This window comes from Somniosus microcephalus, unplaced genomic scaffold (assembly GCF_052327205.1).
Source record: "Somniosus microcephalus isolate GS21.2 unplaced genomic scaffold, FLI_Smic_1.0 unresolved_chr1, whole genome shotgun sequence".
Classification (NCBI taxonomy): domain Eukaryota; kingdom Metazoa; phylum Chordata; class Chondrichthyes; order Squaliformes; family Somniosidae; genus Somniosus; species Somniosus microcephalus.
In genome coordinates, this window is record NW_028225179.1 from 126,138,567 (window position 1) to 126,156,380 (window position 17,814).

The window sequence follows — 17,814 nt, forward strand, 5'->3', positions numbered from 1 at the left end:
CGATTGGCCTACTCCTGCTCCTATTTCTTATGTTCTTATGTTCTTAAAGCCCCGCCCCCTGTGTTCAGAGCTCGGTCAGACTAATCCCCGCCCCCTGTGTTCAGATCTCAGACTAATCCCCGCCCCCTGTGTTCAGAGCTCGGTCAGAGTAAGCCCCGCCCCCTGTGTTCAGAGCTCAGTCAGACTAAGCCCCGCCCCCTGCGTTCAGAGCTGTCGGACTACCCGCCCCCTCAACGCAGTTTGATTAAACTTGAAAGCGGACGGTGTAGAGACGGTGTGATTTAAAGGACGGCCTCGGGTTGAGTTTTTTTTCAGTTTTAGCGGATTAAGATGGGGCGCCGATTCGCTCTTTCTGTGCTGCTGCTGCTTCTCCGGCCCTGGTTGATCGCCGCAGAAGGTGAGGACCTAAAGTGGGTTGAAAGCTCGGCCAGAGGGAGAGTGGGTGGTCAATCGTCGGTCAGCAGACCCTGTGACCGCGGCCGGGACATGTGAGCCGCCCTTCGCAACAAAATGGCGCCTGAAACCCCTTGTCTGGGGCTGGGGGGAAATTGAGCCCAGATACTGTGTGCGAGTAAACCCCACGACGCCAGGTCACGGGAGGTTGTTTGTTGTTGTGGCTGCAGCATTTACTCGGGGCTGGAGTTCCCCGCAGCTGACCAACATTTGGCTCCTGGCTTTGTGCCAGCAGTTGTTGCGTCAAACTGTTGTGCGAGACCCCATGGTTGTTGTGGGTGGGCAGAGGTGTGCCGACGGATTGGTTGGGGGGGAAGAGTAGGAAGTAGTTTTGCTGTACCACCTAACTTCTTATCGTCAGTAAACATAGATATACGCCTCTCTGTTCCTTCCTGTGACAGCCTCAAGCGCAATCAGGGATGGGCAACCCAGATCCCATGAACGAATAAAGAAAAGCCAGTGACTCAGTGTGGGTTTGAGTCCCACTCCAGAGCACAAAACTCTAGGCTGACACTCCCAGTGCAGTGCTGAGGGAGCGCTGCACTGCCAGAGGTGCCGTCTTTAGGATGAGATGTTAAACCGAGGCCCTGTCTGCCCCCTCAGGTGGATATAAAAGATCCCATGGCACTGTTTCGAAGCAGAGCAGGGGAGTTCGCTCTGGTTTCTTGGCCAATATTTATCCCCCAACCAACATCACCTGAAACAGATTATCTGGTCATTATCAGATTGCTGTTTGTGGGAGCTTGCTGTGCACAAATTGGTTGCTGCGTTTCCTACATTGCAACAGTCTACACTTCAAAAGGTACTTCATTGGCTGTAAAGTGCGTTGGGACGTCTGGTGGTTGTGAAAGGCGCTATATAAATGCAAGTCTGTCTTTTTCATCCAAGTCATGCAGATAACGGGAGCAGTAGTGTAATCGTTATGTTACTGGACTAGTAATCCAGAGGCCTGGACGAGTGATCCGGAGACATGAGCTCAAATCCCACCACGGGGAATTTAAATTCAAATAATTAAATAAATCTGAAATAAAAAGCTAGTATCAATAATGGACCGTGAAACTACCGGATTGTCGTTAAAAACCCATCTGGTTCACTGATGTACTTCTGCCATCCTTGCCTGGTCTATATGCGACTCCAGACCCACAGCAATGTGGTTGTGATGAAATATGCCATTCATCAGGCACACTGTATTCTCTGTGTTTGATTGTGCCTGTGACTTTAGTTTCAGTTTCATTTCCTTACCTGTATTGTATTGTGTGTAGGGCTCCGCCCATACCTGGCCCCTACTTAAGCAGGCCCCAACGTGTCTCACAGGCAGTACAGCAGATCTCTGGATGAGAGACACTTCTCCACTGTGTATTACTTTCTGAGTTAATAAAAGCCTTGCTTTGCTCCGTTAACGTTGAGTCTCGGATTCATTGAGGCACATCAGTGGTTGACTTAACTTTCCTCTGAAGTGACCTAGCAAGCCATTCAGCTGCTCAAAGGCAATTAGGGATGGACAATAAACGCTGGCCTTGCAAGTGATTCCCACATCCTGTGACTGAATAATTTTAAAAAAAGTTCCTGGGGGCTGCCACTTGTGGCGATTTGTGTACCTGCCCATTATCCCTACTCTCTGTCTCCTGCCTCCCAACCAATTCCATATCCAAACCAATAGACTTCCCCCCCCCCCCTCCTTTCCCTCAGAGCGGGGCCCTTGCCCACTTTCCCCTTCCATTTTGGGTGGGGTGGGGGAGGGCTTTCCCTCTTTCCCCCTTTCCCCTTCCCCCCTTCCCTCGGGGTGGGGTCGGTTTGGGGTCTCTCCCATTTGCTATAGTTTTTTTTTGTTAATTGCAGTTCAGTGTTTCATTGCCACAGTTTAAATGATTTTAATTTTCTTTTTTATGTCAATCAGCTGGAAGGAAAGTAGTGTTTGGTGTCGTTGGTTCATCAGTTTTACTGGATCCTGAATACGGAGCTGATCTCGGCAACAGTGGCATTGTATGGACGTTCGCTGCCATCAACAAAAGCCCTGTAACTATTTTGGATTACATCCCAAATTACCATAAAGTGGAACCAAATGAAGACTTCAAATCGCGTTTATATTTTAATGCACCCGATGGCTCTCTGATGGTATACAATTTAAAGCCCAGCGACCAAGGGATTTATACCATCACTGTAAATGCAGAATGGATAAGAAGTAAAGATTTCAAACTGATTGGTAAGTGGTTTCAATATTTTATCACTTTGAAAGCGATGCACATTTCAGCTCATGAGCTATTTGCTACTAAAGAACTCTGTCACGGAATATTCGATCCCTCAAGCCTATTCTGCCATTCCATTAAATCATAGTTGATCTGTACCTCAACTCCATTTACCTGCCTTTGTTGCTTATCTCCTAATTCCATTACCCAACAGAAGAATCTATCCATCTCAGTCTTGAAAATTTCAATTGACCCTGCAACACAGCCTCAGAGAGTAGATTTCCACTACCCTTTTGTGTGTGCGCAGTACAGCATGGCCTAGCTCTAATGTTACGATTATGCCCTCTTGTTCTGGATTCCCCCACCAGGTTACTCTGGACCCCGTATTGAGTAGGAAACAAATTGAAATGACAGAAATTGAATTCATTCCGCTTCTTTTGTTGTGCTCTGTCTGTCATCCTGTTGAGGAACCCCCAGGAATTGTGATTCATCATCCATCCATAGCTATATTGGTGAATCCCTTTCCCAAACCAGACCATTGGAAGGTTTTATTTGGGGAAGGGGAGAAGTGGACAGAATCAGGATTGAGGTTAAATGCCCCTTTTTTTGACTTTCAGACATGCTGCCAGCGGGGGTCCTTGGTGTAGTATATCTTAAAAATGCTACAAATGAGCTAAATACAGAGGCCAGCAGGGCTGGGAGATGTAGATTGGAATTCAGAGTGTCTCTGGACAAGCTGGAACAGTGAAAGACTCCAGTGATGGTTCGCACTTAATTGCTGCCTTGACAACTGTTTTCATAGAATTCGGTAGGGGTCATTGCCAAGTTAGGCTGGTGGATTCTGCTCTCTCGTGGGGTGGGGTGGTGTTCCTAAAACCGGCACTGGAGTCAGGCTGACACAAGACAAGACTGGACTGCAGGGAGAGGACATTCTACCCTGGGCTGAAGGCCATAATGCAGGGTTTCAGTTTTTTGCAGCCAGTAGTTGTACAGAAAATCGGATCATTCTGAACATGCCAATAGAATAGTGTGGTGAGGTTATTACATTGCTCAGTGGAATCTCTGGGTTTTGATTCCAGCTTCTGCTCTTAAGTTCACTTGATGTCCAAAAAATAAAGCCATTTCATATCTGGGCTCATCTTAACCTTTGGAAAGATTGGAGAGGCACGTGAGGTCACGTACGGAAGATAAAAGGTATCCAGTTCAAGTTACAAGAGGATGCTGTTGTTTCACCCCCAGGTCACACAAGTAGATATCAGGCAGTGTGCTTTGTCCCTTTACAGGCCCGGCTGATGATTACTAATTTTAAATTGATGACGCTCCCTAACCAGAGGCTCCTTAACCAGAGGGTCTTTTCCCATTAACTCCATCATCATCATTCTGCACAGAGCGGAATTAAACAGAGTGTTTCATGGCGGAATTTGGAAAAGAAGGGGAAGGAGTTGCTGCTTTTTGCCTAAACTACTTGTAGTACTTTGTGTTTGTGGTAAACCACTGTTATACCTGCCTGTGTGGGTGTTTGTATTCCACTGTGTACATGCCTCGGCTGACTCCTCCCACGAGTCCAAGTATAAAGGTGACTGCTCCACAGTCCCTCTGTATTCTGGACTGGTCAACCACTCGAGGCACACCTTCATTCTCTTGTTAATAAAAGCCTGTTAGTTACTCGCTTAACCTCAGTCTTTTGAGTAATTAATAGCGCATCAATTTTATTAACAAGATTTTTTTATAATGGAGAAGATCCTCACACCAGCATGCCTGGACTTAGACCATCGGGAGGCGGATGCATCCACCAAGTTTGCTCACTGGCTTAGGTGCTTTGAAAGATTCCTGATCACCTCCGCCGCAACGGTCAAATCGGATGAGGACAAACTGGATGTCCTGACCTCCAAAGTGAACCACCGAGCGTACTCGGTCATCCAGGACGCGACCTCGTACACGGCTGCTCTCAAGCTCCTCAAGGACCAGTACACGCGCCCAGTGAACGAGGTGTATGCCAGGCACCTCCTGGGGAGTTGTAAACAACAACCTGGGGAATCGACCGAGGAATACCTTCAGGCACTGTCTGTGCTTGGCCGGGCCTGTGGTTGTAAGGATGTAAAGGCCGCCGTGTACACAGAGGAACTTATCCGGGACGCTTTTGTAGCGGGCCACAGGTCCAATTACACCCGACAGCGACTGTTGGAGCAGAGTGACCTCGACCTCACCAAGGCCTCTGAACTCGCACTATCATTGGACGCAGCCTACCGGGGCGTGGATGCCTACTCCTCTGCACCGTGGACGCCGCGGGGAACGACAGCCTGGGACACGGTAGGACCGTCTCATAGCGCCGTGCCACCCCAGCCACATCCCAGCAACGGCCCAACTACCGCAGCAGTGTCGCAAGGCCAGAAATGCTACTTCTGTGGACAGGCCAAACACCCCAGAGCGCGCTGCCCGGCGAAAAATGCGATCTGCTCGGGCTGCGGGAAGAAGGGACACTACGCCAGCGTCTACAGGGCCAAAGCCACCCCGAACCCCAGCAGCGCCGCGTGCGGGCCGCCATCTTGGGCCTCCCCAGCCATGTGCGAACCACCGGAACAGCAGCCATTTTGGACACCTTCAGCCACATGGGGATCATGGACGCCGCCATCTTGGACGCCAGCCGGGACGCAGCAGGCCCCCAACACCGCCTCATCTGATACCCGCAGCGACACACCGACCCCTACGCTGGCCTCCGTTACGCTGGACCAAGCGGTCCACAATGGACATTAAGGTAAATGGTCACAAAACAACCTGCCTTTTTGACTCTGGGAGCACGGAGAGCTTCATCCACCCCGACACGGTGCGGTGTTGCTCTCTCCCAGTCCTGCCTGCGCACCAGCGGATTTCTATGGCCTCCGAGTCCCAGTCGGCGGACATTGGCGGCTACTGTGTGGTGACACTCTTAGTAGACGGGACTGTGTATGATAATTTTAAACTTCTGGTCCTGCCCCACCTCTGCGCTGCCGTTCTACTGGGGTTAGATTTTCAGTGCCACCTTAAAAGTGTTACGATGGCGTACGGTGGACCCCTCCCCCCACTCACAGTCCGCAGCCAGCAGCTTCCAAATTGCCCGCCGCGCACCAGGTGCAACCTCTCCACACTCGGAGTCACCCCCCCCCCCCCCCAACCACTGTTTACTAACCTCACCCCCGACTGTAAGCCCATCGCCACGAAGAGCAGGCGATACAGTGCCGGGGACAGGGTTTTCATTAAAACCGAAGTGGAGCGGCTCCTGAAGGAGGGGATTATTGAGGGCAGCACCAGCCCCTGGCGAGCCCAGGTTGTGGTCGTTAAGACCGGCAAGAAGCAGCGCCTGGTCATCGACTACAGCCAGACAATAAATCGCTACACCCTGCTGGACGCTTAGCCACTCCCCCGCATAGCTGATATGGTCAACCAGATCGCGCAGTACCGCGTCTTCTCGACCATTGATCTGAAATCAGCGTACCACCAGCTCCCTATCCGCCCTGAGGACCGCCAGTATACTGCCTTTGAGGCAAACGGCCGCCTCTATCACTTCCTTAGGGTTCCCTTTGGCGTCACCAACGGGGTCTCCGTCTTCCAAAGGGAGATGGACCGGATGGTCGATCAAAATGCGTTGCAGGCCACTTTCCCATATCTGGCCAATGTGACCATCTGCGGCCATGACTTGCAGGACCATGACGCAAACCTCAAAAAATTCCTCTGCACCGCCCAACTCCTGAACCTGACGTATAACAAGGAGAAGTGCATATTCCGCACAACCCGCCTCGCCATCCTTGGCTGTGTTGTGGAACACGGAGTCATCGGTCCCGACCCCGACCGGATGCGTCCCCTTATGGAACCCCCACTGCCTCAAGGCCCTGAAGAGGTGCCTAGGGTTTTTCTCCTATTACGCCCAGTGGGTCCCCTACTATGCGGACAAGGCCCGTCCGCTGATCAAGTCCACCTCTTTTCCCTTGACAGCAGAGGCCCGCTTAGCCTTCCACCGTATCAAGGAAGACATTGCCAAAGCCACCATGCACGCAGTGGACGAATCCATCCCCTTCCAGGTGGAAAGTGACGCGTCCGACTTTGCCCTGGCCGCTACCCTTAATCAGGCGGGGAGACCCGTGGCCTTCTTTTCATGAACACTCCGCTGTTGAGAAGGAGGCCCAGGCTATTGTGGAGGCTGTGCGTCATTGGAGGCACTACCTGGCCGGAAAACGAGTTACCCTGCTCACTGACCAGCGTTCAGTTGCTTTTATGTTTAACAACAAGCAGAGGGGCAAAATCAAAAACGACAAGATCTTGAGGTGGAGAATCGAACTTTCCACCTACAATTACGAGATCTTGTACCGGCCCGGGAAGCTCAATGAACCCCCGGATGCTCTATCGCGGGGCACCTGCGCCAGCGCGCAGATCGATAGACTGCGGGCCCTCCACAATGACCTCTGCCACCCGGGGGTCACCAGGTTCTTCCACTTCATCAAGGCCCGCAACCTGCCTTACTCCATTGAGGAGGTCAGGACCATGACCAGGAACTGCCAAGTCTGCGCTGAGTGCAAACCGCACTTTTATAGACCAGACAGGGCTCACCTGATAAAAGCCACTCGCCCCTTCGAGCGCCTGAGCGTTGATTTTAAAGGGCCTCTCCCCTCCTCCGACTGCAATGTGTACTTCAACATCATTGATGAGTACTCCCGTTTCCCGTTCGCCATCTCCTGCCCGGACATGACCAGTGCCACGGTCATTAAATGTCTGAACGACCTCTTCACCCTGTTCGGTTTCCCCAGCTATATCCATAGCGACCGGGGCTCATCGTTTATGAGCGACAAACTCCGTCAGTACCTGCTCGCTAGGGGTATTGCCACAAGCAGGACCACCAGTTACAACCCCCGGGGGAACGGACAGGTGGAAAGAGAGAATGCGACAGTTTGGAAGGCCGCCCTGCTAGCCTTAAAGTCTAGGGGCCTTCCGACCTCCCGCTGGCAGGATGTGCTCCCCGATGCGCTCCACTCTATTCGGTCACTGCTCTGCACTGCCACTAACGCCACCCCTCATGAGAAAATGTTTGTCTTCCCAAGGAAGTCCACATCGGGGACATCGCTACCGCCATGGCTGATGTCCCCAGGGCCGGTCCTACTGAGAAGACACATGAGGACCCATAAAACGGACCTCCTGGTCGAGAGGGTCGACCTCCTCCACGCCAACCCCCAGTATGCTTACATTGCGTACCCGGACGGGCGGGAGGACACAGTCTCCATACGAGACCTCGCACCCTCAGGGGCCCTAGTAACGCACTACCCACTACCACCCCCCCTCCCCCACGATCCAATATCCAACCCCAGCAGACGGCACGCCTGGGCCCCGCGACCCGCTCGACACCCACGAGGACTACACAGCAGTGCCCCAGCCTAAGCGGGACTCGACGCCGGAAGCTTCACTACTCCTGCCGTCGCCACGTTGATCACCGCGGCAGACAAGACCTCCGGAGAGACTCCAATACACAAACTTTTAATACACTTCACCCCGCCGGACTCCTCTTTAAACAAGGGGTGAATGTGGTAAACCACTGTTATACCTGCCTCTGTGGGTGTTTGTATTCCACTGTGTACATGTCTGTACATGCCTCGGCTGACTCCTCCCACGAGTCCAGGTATAAAGGTGACTGCTCCACAGTCCCTCTGTATTCTGGACTGGTCGACCACTCGAGGCACACCTTCATTCTCTTGTTAATAAAAGCCTGTTAGTTACTCGCTTAACCTCAATCTTTTGAGTAATTGATAGCGCATCAGTGTTACAGGTAGATATTTAATTTCATTACCCATAACTTAATCTAGATCAATTAAGTAGTCAAGAAACTAAACTGTAAACTAAGATACTTAAATACAAATTTAATTAAATAGAACAAGGTCATATCGGGATAGCAGTGCAGGTGGTGTGCTGCAACTGCAGCACGTGGGAGTTTGTGGAGAACATTGTGATCCCGGACAATCACGTTTGCAGTAAGTGCCTGCATCTTGAGGAACTTCAGCTCAGAGTTGTTGAGCTGGAGTCTGAGGTGTAGACATTGTGGGGCATCAGGGAGGGGGAGAGTTACGTGGACACTTTGATCCAGGAGGCTGTCGTGGTTGGGTAGTGGTACAGGTCTAGTTAGTGGTCAGGGACCGGAGGGTGTGACTGCAACTCATGAAGTGGGGGTGGGAGGATTCAGGAAAGAGTAAATTTAAAAGCAGCAAGAGAAATGTCAAGGCTCCAGAGCAGAGTTTTGGGTAAAAATAAGCAGAGTGGGTCAGGAAGGGACAGAGAGTAACAATGGTAATAGGGCATCAGTGACTAAGGTGACTTCAAGGAAAAATAGAAAAAAGTCAAAGCTAAGTGATGCGCCATTAATAACTCCAGAAGACTAAGAGTTAAACTTATAACAAGTAGGCTTTTATTAACAAAAGAATACGAGCATGCCTCTGCTGGTAGACCGATCCTTAAAGCCAGGGGGACTGGAGGTCAATCACCTTTATACCTGGGCTTAGGGGTGGAGCCAGGGGCGGAGCCAGCTGAGGCATGCCCATGTTCTGTACAGGCAGATTAGTGGTTTACCACATTCACCCCTTGTTTAAAATGAGTCCGGCGGGGTGAAGTGTCTCAGAAGTTCGTATAGGCAAGTCTCTCCGGGGGTCTTGTCTGCCGTAGTGATCGTCATGGTGCCGGCTGCGGCGGTTCTTTTCCCGCGGCCGTTTCCCGCGTGTCGTCTTCGTGGGTGCGGGGTCGGTGGGTGTATAAGGGTGGGTCACAGGGCCCTGGCGTGCCGTCTACTTGGGTTAGATGTGGATTCCCTTCTAGGGGTGTGTCGTGGGTAATGGTAGTGGGTAATGGTGTTTTCGGTGGCACTTGAGGGTGCGAGGTCTCGTATGGAGACCGTGTCCTCCCGCCCGTCAGGATACGCCACGTATGCATATTGTGGGTTGGCGTAGAGGAGGTGGACCCTTTCGACCAGGGGGTCTGTTTTATGGCTCCTCACATGCTTCCTGAGCAAGACGGGCCCTGGAGATGTCAGCCATGGCGGGTAGCGATGTCCCCGAGGTGGATTTCCTAGGGAAGACGAACATTTTCTCGTGAGGGGTGGCGTTCGTGGCGGTACAGAGTAGTGACCGTATGGAGTGAAGCGCATCGGGGAGGACTTCTTGCCAGCGGGAGGTTGGGAGGCCTCTGGACTTTAAGGCTAGCATGGCGGTTTCCCACACTGTCGCGTTCTCCCTTTCTACTTGTCCGTTACCCCGGGGATTGTAGCTGGTGGTCCTGCTCGTGGCTATCCCTTTTTCGAGCAGGTACTGGCGCAGCTCGTCGCTCGTGAACGACGAGCCCCTGTCACTATGGATGTAGCTGGGAAAACCGAATATGGCGAAGAGGTCATTGAGACATTTGATGACTGTGGCGCTGGTCATGTCCGGGCAGGGGATAGCGAACGGGAAACGGGAGTACTCGTCAATGATGTTGAGGAAGTACGTGTTGCGGTCAGAGGAGGGGAGGGGCCCTTTAAAATCTACGCTTAGGCACTCAAAGGGGCGGGTGGCTTTTATCAGGTGCGCCCTGTCTGGCCTATAAAAGTGCGGTTTGCATTCGGCACAGACTTGGCAGTTCCTGGTCATGGTCCTGACCTCCTCGATGGAGTAAGGCAGGTTGCGGGCCTCAATGAAGTGGAAAAACCTGGTGACCCCCGGGTGGCAGAGATCGTTGTGGAGGGCCCGTAGCCTATCGACCTGTGCGTTGGCACATGTTCCACGGGATAAGATATCATAATTGTAGGTGGATAATTCGATCCTCCACCGCAATATCTTGTCGTTTTTGATTTTGCCCCTCTGCTTGTTATTGAACATAAATGCTACTGATCGTTGGTCAGTGAGCAGGGTGAAGCGTTTACCGGCCAGGTAATGCTTCCAATGCCGTACAGCCTCCACTATAGCCTGGGCCTCCTTTTCGACTGAGGAGTGTCTAATTTCGGGGCCCTGGAGGGTTCGTGAAAAGAAGGCCACAGGTCTCCCCGCCTGGTTAAGGGTTGCGGCCAGGGCGAAGTCAGACGCATCGCTCTCCACTTGGAAAGGGATGGACTCGTCCACGGCGTGCATTGTAGCCTTTGCAATGTCCTCTTTTATGCGGGTGAAGGCTGCACGGGCCTCTGCCGCCAGGGGGAAGGAGGTTGACTTGATAAGGGGCCGGGCTTTGTCCGCGTAATTGGGCACCCATTGGGCGTAATAAGAGAAAAACCCCAGACATCTCTTCAGGGCTTTGAGGCAGTGAGGCAGGGGTAGTTCCAGAAGGGGGCGCATTCGGTCGGGGTTGGGGCCGATGACTCCGTTTTCCACTACACAGCCAAGGATAGCGAGGCGGGCGGTGCGAAACATACACTTTGTTGTATGTCAAATTTAAGCGCTGGGCTGTTCGGAGGAATTTTTCTAGATTGGCGTCATGGTCCTGCTGGTCATGGCCGCAGATGGTGACATTGTCCAGGTAGGGAAAAGTGGCCTGCAGCGCGTTCTGGTCAACCATCCGGTCCATCTCCCTTTGGAAGACTGAGACCCCGTTGGTGACGCCGAAGGGGACTCTGAGGAAGTGGTAGAGGCGGCCGTTTGCCTCGAAGTCAGTATACTGGCGGTCTTCAGGTCTGATAGGGAGTTGGTGGTATGCCGACTTCAGGTCAATGGTAGAGAATACCCGGTACTGTGCAATCTGATTGACCATATCAGATTTGCGGGGAAGGGGGTATGCGTCTAATTGAGTATACCTATTGATTGTTTGACTGTAGTCAATGACCAGGCGCTGTTTCTCGCCGGTCTTCACGACCACTACTTGGGCTTGCCATGGGCTGGTGCTGCCCTCGATAATCCCCTCCTGCAGGAGTCTCTCTACTTCTATTTTAATGAAGCTTCTATCCCCGGCACTGTACCGCCTGCTTTTTGTTGCGATGGGCTTGCAGTCGTGGGCGAGATTAGCAAACAACAGGGGGGGGGGGGGGGGGGGCTGACTTTCAGGGTGGATAGGCTGCATATTGTGCGCGGCGGTTGTTTTAAATTTTGCCGGCTGCAGACTGTAAGTGGGGGCAGGGGCCCGCCGTACGCCATCATGACACTCTCTAGGTGACACTGGAAATCCAGTCCCAGTAGCACAGCAGCGCAGAGCTGTGGCAGGACAAGGAGTTTAAAGTCTTTGTACTCTGTGCCCATTACTGTCAGGGTCGCTACACAGTAGCGTCCGGCGTATGGGACTTGGAGGCCATAGAGACCCGGTGGCGCGTGGGCATGACTGATAGGGAGTAGCGTCGCACCGTGTCGGGGTGGATAAAGCTCTCCGTGCTCCCACAGTCAAATAGACAGTTTGTTGCGTGACCGTTTACCTTGATGTCCATCGTGGACCTGGCCAGTTGGTGAGGCCTGGATTGGTCCAGGATGATGGAGGCCATCGTTGAGGTCGGTGGGTCGCTGTTGTACTCGCGCGAGGCAGTGGGGGAGTCAGGGGCCTGGTCCCAAAGTAACGTCCAAGATGGCGGCCTGCACCGCTCACACGCGGCTGGTGATGTCCAAGATGGCGGCCCGCACGGCTCACACGCGGCTGGTGATGTCCAAGATGGCGGCCCGCACGGCTCACACGCGGCTGGTGGTGTCCAAGATGGCGGCCCGCACGGCTCGCAGTGTCCAAGATGGCGACCTGCACGGCTCACACGCGGCGCTGCTGGAGTTGGTCGGTTTCGCCCTGCACACTTTGGCATAGTGCCCCTTCTTTCCGCATTTATAGCAGATCGCGTCCTTCGCCGGGCAGTGTTGTCTGGGGTGCTTGGCCTGGCCACAGAAATAGCACTTTGAGCCTCTGGACATCGCAGCTGTAGTTGGGCTGCAGGTGGGCTGTGGCGGTGGTGGCATGGCGCAGGCCTGTGGCCTTACCGTGTCCCAAGATGGCGGCCCCCGCGACATCCACGGGGTGGGGAAGGCTGTATGGTCGGGGGGTAGGCATCCATGTTTCGGAGGGCCACGTCCAGTGAGTTAGCAAGGGCCACAGCCTTCTGCAGGTTGAGCCCACTTTGCTCTAGCAGTCTCTGTCGAGTGTAGCTGGACCTGATGCCGGCGATGTAGGCGTCTCTGATTAGGTCATCAGTATTTTCCGCGGCCGTCACCGATTTGCACTTGCAGTCCCGGCCAAGGACTCTCAGTGCCCGTAGGTATTCGTCACCCGATTCCCCAGGTCGCTGTTTGCGGGTAGCCAAGAGGTGTCTAGCGTAGACCTCGTTGACTGGCTTAGTGTATTCTTTTAGTATCGTGATAGCGGCCGTGTAGGATACAGCGTCTCGGATAATCGAATATACTTGGTGGCTCACCCGTGAGTTCAGTACTAGCAGTTTGTCGGCTTCGGTCCTGACAGTAGTGCTGGAGGCCTGCAGGAATGCTTCGAAGCAGCTCAGCCAGTGCTCGAAGTTATTTGATGCATCCGCCGTTTGAGGGTCCAGTTCCAGGCGTTCCGGTTTCAGGATTTGCTCCATTTCAAAACCTTTAGTTAATAAAATTGATGCGCCATCAATAACTCCAGAAGACTAAGAGTTAAACTTATAACAAGTAGGCTTTTATTAACAAAATACGAGCATGCCTCTGCTGGTAGACCGATCCTTAAAGCCAGGGGGACTGGAGGTCAATCACCTTTATACCTGGGCTTAGGGGTGGAGCCAGCTGAGGCATGCCCAGACATGTTCTGTACAGGCAGATTAGTGGTTTACCACACTAAGGCACTATATCTGAATGCACGAAGCATTTGCGACAAAATAGATGAATTACTAGCGGAGATAGAAATGAATAGGTTTGATCTAATGGTCACTTTGCAACCACGTCCCCATAATGGCTAAGGTTGAGAATGAAATACTCCAGGATACTTAACTTTTAGAACGGATGGGCAAAATGGAAAAGGAGTAGGGGTAGTCATGATGATAAAAGTAAGGATAAAGACAGTAGAGGGAAAGGATCTTGGCTCTGAAAATCAAGAAGTAGAATCAGTTTGGGTGGAGCTAAGAAACAGCAAGGGGCAGAAAACATTGGTGGGAACAGAAAATGCTGGAAATACTCAGCAGGCCCGGCAGCATCCGTGGAGAGAGAAACAGAGTTAACGTTTCAGGTCTGGGACCCTTCATCAGAACTGGAAAAAGCTGGAGATGTAACCGATATTAAGCAGGTGCCGAGACAGGGCGGGGGGGGGGTGGTTAGGAGGGGAGGAAGGAGTAGAAAGAACATCCTGTACTTTTGTAAGAGGCAGGAAAGATAAAATGTTGCAAATGGGAATGGCAAAAATCATACTGCATGAAAAATGGGGGCAGGGATAATTATCTGAAATTGTTGAACTCAATGTTGAGTCCGGCAGGCTGCAAAGTGCCCAATCAAAAGACGAGGTGCTGTTCCTCGAGCTTACGTTGAGCTTCATTGGAACAATGCAATAGCCCGAGGACAGAGAGATCAGAGTGGGAGTGAAGCGGTGAATTAAAGTGACAGGCGACCGGAAGCTCAGGGTCACCCGTACGGACTGAATGGAGGTGTTCCGCAAAGCGGTCGCCCAATCTGCGTTTGGTCTCCCCAATGTAGAGGAGACCGCATCGTGAGCAGCGAATACAGTATATTAAATTACAAGAAGTACAAGTAAATCGCTGTTTCACCTGGAAGGGGTGTTTGGGGCCCTGGACAGTGGGAAGGGAGGAGGTAAAAGGGCATGTGTTGCATCTCCTGCGCTTGCACAGGAAGGTGCCAGGTGAAGGAGCGGGGCTGTTGGGGGTGATTGAGGAGTGGACCAGGGTGTCGCGGAGGGAGCGGTCCCTTTGGAATGCTGAAAGGGGAGGTGAGGGTAAGATGTGTTTGGTGGTGGGATCACGTTGGAGGTGGCGGAAATGGCGGAGGATGATCCGTTGAATGTGGAGGCTGGTGGGGTGAAAGGTGAGGACAAGGGGAACCCTATCGTGGTTCTGGGAGGGAGGGGCAGGGGTGAGAGCAGAAGTGCGAGAAATAGAACGGACACGGTCAAGGGCCGTGTCAACCACGGTAGAGGGGAATCCTCGGTTGAGGAAAAAGGAAGACATGTCAGAAGCACTAGTATGGAAGGTGGCATCGTCAGAACAGACGCGGCGGAGACGGGGAAACTGGGAGAATGGAATAGAGTCCTTACAGGAGGCGGGGTGGGAGGAAGTGTAGTCCAGGTAGCTGTGGGAGTCGGTGGGCTTGTCGTGGATGTTTGTTGAAAGCCGATCGCCAGAAATGGAGAAGGAGAAGTCAAGGAAGGGAAGAGTCGGAGATGGACCATGTGAAGGTGAGGGAAGGGTGGAAATTGGAAGTAAAGTGAATGAACTTATCCAGTTCAGGGCGAGAGCAGGAAACTGCACCAATACAGTCATCGATGTACCGGAAAAAAGAGGTGAGGGAGGGGACCTGAGTAGGACTGGAACAAAGAATGTTCCACATATCCCACAAAAAGGCAGGGCCCATGCAGGTACCCATAGCAACACCTTTGATTTGGAGGAAATGAGTGGAGTTAAAGGAGAAGTTGTTCAATGTGAGAACAAGTTCAGCCAGGCAGAGGAGGGTGGTGGATGGGGCTCCGTTCAGTCCGTACGGGTGACCCTGAGCTTCCGGTCGCCTGTCACTTTAATTCACCGCTTCACTCCCACTCTGATCTCTCTGTCCTCGGGCTATTGCATTGTTCCAATGAAGCTCAACGTAAGCTCGAGGAACAGCACCTCGTCTTTCGATTGGGCACTTTGCAGCCTGCCGGACTCAACATTGAGTTCAACAATTTCAGATAATTATCCCTGCCCCCATTTTTCATGCAGCATGATTTTTGCCATTCCCATTTGCAACATTTTATCTTTCCTGCCTCTTACAAAAGTACAGGATGTTCTTTCTACTCCTTCCTCCCCTCCTAACCCCCGCCCCCCCTGTCTCGGCACCTGCTTAATATCGGTTACATCTCCAGCTTTTTCCAGTTCTGATGAAGGGTCCCAGACCTGAAACGTTAACTCTGTTTCTCTCTCCACGGATGCTGCCGGGCCTGCTGAGTATTTCCAGCATTTTCTGTTGTTATTTCAGATTTCCAGCATCCGCAGTATTTTGCAATTATAAACATTGGTGGGAGTTGTTTATAGACCCCCAAACAGTAGTCGTAATGTAGGGTAGAGTTTAAATCAGGAAATTAGAGGTGCATGTAACAAGGGTAATACAGTATTCGTGGGGGACTTTAATCTACATATAGGCTGGGCAAACCAAATTTGCAGTAATAGTGTGGAGGATGAATTCATGAAATGTCTGCAAGATAGTTTTCTAGATCAGTATGTTGAGGAACCAACTCGAGAACCGGCTATTTTAGATCTAGTATTGTGCAATGAGAAAGGGTTAATTAATAACCTTGTAGTAAAGGGGCCCTTAGGGAAGAGTGAACATAATATGAGAGAATTTTAGATTAGCCCAGAAATTCGGGTCGGGGGCTTCCCGCGGGTGCAAGCCCCCGACCTGCACTTACCTTGCTCGCCAGCCGTTGAGCAGTGGGCCCGCGTGGGATTCCGATCCTGCTCCAACTGCCGGCGCGCAGTGCTTGCGTATCCCAGGGGTGCAGTTAGTTCGATGCGTCCCCTGGGATCACGTGGGCCATGGAGAGCCAATGGTAGCAGGGAATGCCCATTCATAAAATTGACAGGAAGAGCTGTCCAAACCATAAATACTATCAGCCCCAAAACATCACTATAACTTCAAATAAAAACATTTTTTTAAATCACATTTTTAAAATAACTATAAATTATATAAAACAACTTTTAAACAATAATTTAAATTTTTGAAAAAATTAGTTACATTTTATAACGGGGCTAAAAATAAACTTACTTTTCTTTAAAGTATTTAAAAATAATAAACCTGTAGGGAAAAAATGTTTTAATTTTAATTAATTCACCACTTACCTTGTGAAAAGCAGGCCTTGCGACTGCTTTTTACATGTCTAACTCCTGGAAACTTAGGTTTTTTTTCCAGGAGGGTACGTTCAATGTGCACGCGCTGCCTCTCCGGCGCACACGTTCCACCTCTGAACCCCTTCTTTCAAGGGAACGGAAGTTTCGGTTTCCTGTGCATGCACGAAACCGGCACTTTCGTTGGGCCTACACGTGAGTACTCATGCGTGGGGACCCGAATTTCTGGGCCATTAAGTTTGAAAGTGATTTAGTTAAATCCAGAACTAGGATCTTGAGGCTAAACAAAGCAAACTACGTAGGTATGAGGGGTGAGTTTGCTACGGTAGATTGGGAAACTACATTAAAAGGTATGACGGTAGAGAAGCAATGGCTAGCATTTAAAGAATTAATACATAATTTAGAACAAATATACATTCTTTTAAGGCACAAATAGCCCACAAGAAAAGTGGTCCAACTGTGGATAACAAGAGAAGTTAAAGATAGTATTAGATCAAAGGAAGAGGCTGATAATGTTGCCAAAAACAGCATTAAGCCTGAGGATTGGAGGATTTTAGAATTCAGCAAAGGAGGACCAAGAAATTGATAAAGAAAGGGAAGATAGAATGAGAGTAAACTAGCGAGAGACATAAAAACAGACTGTAAAAGCTTCTATAGGTATGTGACAAGGAAAAGATTAGTGAAAGTAAATGTGGGTCCCTTACAGGCTGAGACAGGAGAAATTGTAATGGGAATAAGAAAATGGCAGAGAAATTAAACAAATACTTTGCCTGTCTTCACGGAAGACGCAAAAAACCTCCTGGAAATAGTGGAGAACCAAGGGTCTAGCAAGAAGAGGAACTGAAAGAAATTGGTATTAGTAAAAAAGTAGTACTGGAGAAATTACTGGGACTGAAAGCTGATGAATCCCCTGGACCTGATGGCCTACATGCTAGGGTTTTGAAAGAGGTGGCTATAGAGATAGTGGATGCATTGGTTGTCATTTTCCAAAATTCCATAGATTCTAGAATGGTTCCTGCGGATTGGAAGGTGGCCAAATGTAACCCCACTATTTAAGAAAGGAGGGAGAGAGAGAAAACGGGGAACTACAGACCAGTTAGCCTGACATCAGTAGTAGGGAAAATGCTAGAATGTATTAAGGATGTGGTAACAGGGCACTTGGAAAATAACAATAGGATTGGGCAGAGTCAACACGGATTTATGAAAGGGAAATCATCATATTTG

General features: G+C 51.0%; 1 protein-coding gene across 1 annotated transcript in view; it reads left to right on the plus strand.

Moving 5' to 3' along the window:
* The first annotated feature begins 227 nt into the window (after positions 1–227).
* The window catches only part of LOC147095819 (uncharacterized), a 48,605-nt gene continuing 31,018 nt past the window's right edge, over positions 228–17,814 (plus strand). The window contains exons 1-2 of the mRNA XM_085974825.1: positions 228–397; positions 2,351–2,656. Of these exons, the coding sequence (XP_085830951.1) occupies positions 331–397; positions 2,351–2,656 (373 nt within the window). The 5' untranslated portion in view covers positions 228–330. The remainder of the gene's footprint in view (positions 398–2,350; positions 2,657–17,814) is intronic.